Raw genomic sequence first — 6,000 nt, forward strand, 5'->3', positions numbered from 1 at the left:
GAATGATTACAAAACAGGGTTTACAAGCACCTGTCATTATTACTGGACATATTAACAAAGATTTTTCTGTAAATATTATTTTATGTCTGACAACAGAGACATTAGATATGTAAACAACTTTGGCTTTATTGGGTTTTCAGTTGTATTTTCAGAGTATGTAGCATGAGATCATGAAAATGACATTTCATGCAGTCTGTTCTGTTGCCGTGTTTGAAAGTAAGCTGTCGGCCAAGTTGTAAGTCCGAAGGTGATTAAATAAAGTCATTTGCTTGTAAAAATGGGAGTCAACTCTGAATCACACAAACGACACGTGGAATCTACTATTCACCTGCGTATCTACGTCACTACACATAGTCCCCGCCTACGTTTTGCTGAGACTGCCGTGAGAACTTTTCTCCTCCCCCAAACACTGTCACTCGTTCGTGATGCGTGTGTATCATGTCTAGAACCTGTGTTCTACGGTGTGAAACTAAGTCGGTCTTATTTCAACTACCAAAGGAAGAACGTCTGAGGGAAAAAAAATGGTAACAATTAATTTTTCCAACGATACCAAAGGAGTATAACCCCAGGGTTTAACTGTGCACGCGACATTTAACCGAAGATTGGTTAAATAATCTTGGCGCGTTCACTGCAGGGTATGTGAAACGACTATCCTTGATAGAGGGGGAAATACCAACTCTATTTGGACCTGTTAGCTCCACCGAATCCCAACCTGTAAGTGTGACTATTGATTTTGTCTTAACTTCAAGACATATTTTTGTACCTTATGTCTGTGTTTAGCTAAATTATATAACACTAACATTAGCATGTAGCGTTATTTCTGGGGTGTTACAGTTTGTTTATCTTGCTATTAACTTTGCATTTTGACACATTTGCCGCACGTGCTTCTATATAGATATATTTGGGTGAAACTACAATCATTTTTCATAACGTCGACTTTCTGAAATGCTCTATCTATGTACCACGACAACGCACAGATCAGACGAAATAATAGTATTACTAACGTATTAACAGGATTTTAAGAAAAATATATATTTTATTTCAGTGATGAGCAAAAGCACAACAGGCATGTTGTCACACTGGGAGTTTTTATGACAAGAGTTGTCACTTGCCACTGACAAACATCCTGCTCCAGTCGTGGCGGAGTTTGTTGTGGATTAGCGTCTTCTGATGCTTCCTCGTCAGACTCGGGCTCAAACTGGTACGGTAAAATCGCCGCTATCTCTAGCTACACATAGAATATACATGACATCCAACCACATGTAAACCGTAATACTGTAATGATGGTAGGGGGGTTCCATTTGCGACAAATGATGAACGCGTTTGACCAATAACAACAGACTATACCATCTGACCAATCACATGACACAAGGTTAGCGGGTAGGCGGGGCCTAGACGGATAAATCGCGGAACGAATCATTTGAGAGTTAGTCAAGAAGTAAGGTTACGACAATATAGTCTTTTTACACATTGTATGTACATAAACTTGTTGTTGGACACTCCATAAACCAAAGAAGGACCTAAAAAAAATATGCTAGGTAACATCACCTTACACCATAACGGGTAAAAATAGATTATGACGATTTATTTACGAGCCTGACTGTCAAAATGACGGAAAATTAAAACCTCTGGCCTGGACAGATTGTTTAGTCTCACCACGGGTACAGGTTAATTTCCTCTTTGCAAAGTGCATTTCGATTTCATTTGCTTGTCATAGAAAGCTCCCTGGCCGAATTTGGCCATCTCGGCTTCAAAGCAATTTGACTGTGGTTTAAAGAGGTTAATTGGCTTGTATTGATCTATCACTAGTTGAGTGATAATACTGCTTACTTCCTTGTCAGACAGGGTTTGGTCCATCCCACAGCACGACCAGTGACAGCGAGTTTCTGTTCCCAAAGGTTTTTCAGTGGTTGCCTGTTTAGCAGTTTTGAGTCATGTTAAGCTCATGTTTTAATCGTAGACTGCCATATAAGCATTAGCCAATCAGTGGCTGGAATAGGCAAATGGAAGCCGATGCATCACCTATGCAAATACCTACACACCCTTATCAAAACATAACAAATTAAGTCAGAATATGAATTATATCTAACATAGAAATGGAGAATTTTTGTAATATGGAGATGCACTCACATAATATATGCGTTGTTTATCATGTTTTATAAGAGCAATCTGCTGTCACTTCCCAATGAGCCAAAAGCCACAGTCTGGACGAGTCTGCCTGTCATTACGATACAGAGGGGGATGACGCCACCTAAATCCTCTTCCTGCCTCAGGGCCAAAGAGGGCCACTGTGACGGAATCCCAGCTAAGATTTAGCTGCCTTTCATAACAGAGATAAGGGCGCAAGATTCTTGTGCCCTGCATGACAATCTCATTCACTGCCATCAGAAGCACAATAAATCAGAGAGCTGTAGCAAATTACGTAAATGGGATACTATTATTAGGAAAGTGCAAAAGCCAGTTTGAATAATTGACTAGTTGCGTGGCTATTTTGAATGACAAGCCCAAGTCAAAGAAACAATCTCCATAGCTAAAGAAGCAGTGTCCTACTTGTGGATAACTGGAAACTGGCATGTATTCAACAAATTTAAAAGGAAGAATGTTTTATTGCACAAAATATTGAATGAATACACTTACATTTTACTTTTACGCATTTCTTGACAAATGTTTTTATCCAGTTCTGATCAAGGTTTCCATTTAATCATGTGTTCCCTGGGATTTAAACACAAAACCTTTCTTCTAACACAATGCTTTTTATAAGATGAATATACATCTTAACACAGGACACGAGGATATTCAATTCAACAGACTGAAGAAAACGGAACTAATTGCACAAATTTATAAAAGATGGTGGTATTCTGAACCTCCGCAACAAGAAACTTGCAACTCTGACAAGAAGTCAGTTAATGCCGATGCTCTCTACACTTATACAGACAAATCTCCTTTCACTTTGTCGCCATGTTCACCTCACTTGGGTAAACAATGAACAAAAACAAATTAAACTAAAAAAGTTAGACATCATGATCTTTGGGCCGTTACAATGCTAATTAAAAAGCATACAGACTCACTGCAGCCATAAAATATATGATTCATAGGCCATGTTCCCATTTTTATGGGTCTTTATTGAGCGTCTACGACATGTGACGTCATCTCTAACTTAAAAATAATCATTTTACTACGAATAAATCAAAAACACTTTATGCAATTGCATTTGTTCCTATGTAAAAACGATTGAGTAAAATAAAAAGGTAGTGTAGGCTACATCTGTACATCCTTATTTAATAGTTTTGCAATCATGAAGTTTTAAGTACATTTATAAGACACAATATGCATGTCGTCTTAGGCCACGCTTAATATATTGAAACACTGAATAAAAGGCAATTGTTCATATTCATAATATACAAAATATAGAACAAGTGACCCTTCTCCTTCTTCTTCTCTAACCAACAAGAAATCCTAGGCTTGACAGGTGCGTACCTAATAAGAATCTTCTAGTCCTAAAATGAGCAACAAGAATCTTTAGAAAAGGTTTATGAAAAGATGCTGTAGAATGATAGATGCAGGTCTTAAAAAGGGCTGTATGCAACCCTGCATACCTGCTGATGGGGAGATATCCATCACAAAGTTTGATGTTTTGAAGAATGCAGCTCTGAAGAATGTTCAAGTAACAAGAACACTATCCGATCACCATGAAAGGCAACCTAAAATGTGTCCGTTTTTAAGAGGAAATAACACTTCCTGTAAAAGTCTCTTCCTGCCTACCGATGTCCATAGTTCCTCTCTTATACACACACACACTCCTTGAAGCTGCATCTTATCCACAGCCACTTCCTGCATCTCCTAACTAACTTATCTAAGCACCCTGACCCATTTCCCAACGAACACAAGGATACGGTCACAGAGGAGACGATACGATGACGTACACTACACAAGCATACACATACCGGCTGATCCATTCTGACGTCCAGCCAAAACATTACCACATGAAGATTTCAGCATGGCCTTAGGCAATGTCATGCACTAGAAACAAAGAAACAACAGGAACAAAGACACGTCTCTTGAAACAAACAAATAAATATAAAAATCAATTGCAGATGAATGATTGAACCATAACAGACTTCTATTCTTGTTCAATGAGGACTTCTGGTACTGTGAAGAAGATGAAAGCAATTTAATAAGTGAAATCCAAAAACATACTGTCCGTTTGATGATTACTACACAAATATTTTAATAAACTATTTAATTTAAGGTTTCATTATTTCTTATTATTTCGACAGGCTGGCAAGTTGGTGAGTCAAACCAAAACAACCCAGCGGGTTAAAGAAAAACGTAAAAGGAAAAAAGGTTGGAAACTCATGACTTCCAAAGCCCATTTCTTCTTCACGAAAGATTTTTCCTACATGTTCCTTCCGATACTATGTGCAATATGCATAATCCCTTAGTGGAGTTGAATGTGCAACCTCGATGTGTGACACACAAAACTTAAATTCAATCAATTGCTGGCGATGACAAGGTTTTGATATCTTTAACTATCATTTTTGATAATACAAATAAACTATATTTCATTCATACAATGACAAGGAAACTGAAAAAAGACTCTCTACAAAAAGAAAGCAAATGTGTGCTTCTCCCTGCTTTTCTTTTTTTAAATACTTTGGTGGGTCTTGATCATACCTGTCTAGGCGGGTCCAGGAATGAAAAAGGTTGGATGTATAACATAGAGCGAATGGGTGAGGTCATCCTGATCTAGTTAGCATTACACTACGAAATAGGAAAATGAAATTCAAATACAATGTTTGGGCAAATCTTGGATATGCCTGCACAATCCACGCCTAACGTTACAGGAAGTTCGATCAACTCACTAAACGTGTCGAGCACGAGCTTGTCTGCTATCTCCTAGGTTTGAAACATGAGGAATATTAGGTGAATGATCGGTGTTTGATTGCTTGTTATGGTTTTTGTCTCTTTTATTAAATTCGAACAAAATTGTGGTTTACAGTTTTGCTCAGAGCAGTGAATATTGGACAACCCAGAGCAGCAGTTTTTGAACTGACAGCTCTACAACTCCCATGATCAAACCAAGCTGAGTGGTGTCATAAATTCAGTGAGAACTTTGCTGGTGTTCTCAATAGATTAAACGTTATCAGTTTGGCGCCCACCAAATATCTCTTCTACAAATCTGATCACAAAGATTCATCGAGTCAAATTCAATTTTTTAGTTAGTGATCATGTGAATCTAAAATAATATAAATTGGCAATAATCTGACATTCTTAACGAATGAATTTAAAATAGTTTACAATTTAAAAGCACCGACATCAACTTCTGTTTCAAGAGATCAGCGCTGTTCAATCACCGAGTCAAAAGGAATTTTATCAATTTCAATGCATCGCACCAATGCATTAAATATCCAACCAGGAAAGCATGTCAACTGAAACATAAAACATGCCTCTTGCGCTCAATCTGTTAAAGAAAACCCTCGTTTTGAGCCCCGAAGATCTGCCCATCTGGCCTGATCCACGCTGCCATGATCCCTTTGCATGGTCAGATTTTCAAATCCAGCAAAGTTGCACTTGCGCATGCCAGTTCGAACCTTCGCCTCGTGCCGCAAACATTACGTTAGAAAGAGCGTATTTTCGTCCTTACCTTCTTAGCTGTCGTAGGAAAAATATATATCCCTGTCCGACTGTTTTTTTTAAATATAGACAGCTGTAATGCACCAGCAGCAGTCTCCGATCGCGCGAACGTTCCCTGTGACTACCTCACTCACTCAACTTGTCTGAGGGGCGCCGGAAGCCACGCCTTGCCTTATTACGACCCGCCTTACACAAATACGATTGGACGAGTGCGAAATGAGTGGCGTCAAATATGTGCAATCGCGAAATATATTACTCGGGGCCCCACCCGTTCGGAGAGTAAACAGGTACGATGTTTGGTGTGGACTACATGACTGCACTCACAAGAAGAATCAGTTTATCATGTCCTAAACAATGTGATGCGAG

At 38.7% G+C, this 6,000-nt stretch overlaps 1 protein-coding gene across 2 annotated transcripts in view; it reads right to left on the reverse strand.

Annotated features, from left to right (window-relative positions):
- LOC130419079 (coronin-1C-A) overlaps nt 1–5,784 on the reverse strand; it is a 36,903-nt gene extending 31,119 nt beyond the window's left edge. Inside the window, exon 1 of one of the 2 annotated variants that reach the window (XM_056745502.1) lies at nt 5,645–5,784. Coding sequence is in view for 1 of the 2 variants with exons in the window: in XM_056745501.1 (XP_056601479.1) it covers nt 3,597–3,618 (22 nt within the window). In the remaining variant the exon portion in view is untranslated. Of the gene's footprint in view, nt 1–3,596; nt 3,699–5,644 lie in introns of those variants that run through there. The other variant, XM_056745501.1, reaches the window with a different exon arrangement.
- Nucleotides 5,785–6,000: the final 216 nt, after the last annotated feature.

The sequence above is a fragment of the Triplophysa dalaica genome, chromosome 4 (genome assembly GCF_015846415.1).
Source record: "Triplophysa dalaica isolate WHDGS20190420 chromosome 4, ASM1584641v1, whole genome shotgun sequence".
In the NCBI taxonomy this organism is placed as follows: Eukaryota; Metazoa; Chordata; class Actinopteri; order Cypriniformes; family Nemacheilidae; genus Triplophysa; species Triplophysa dalaica.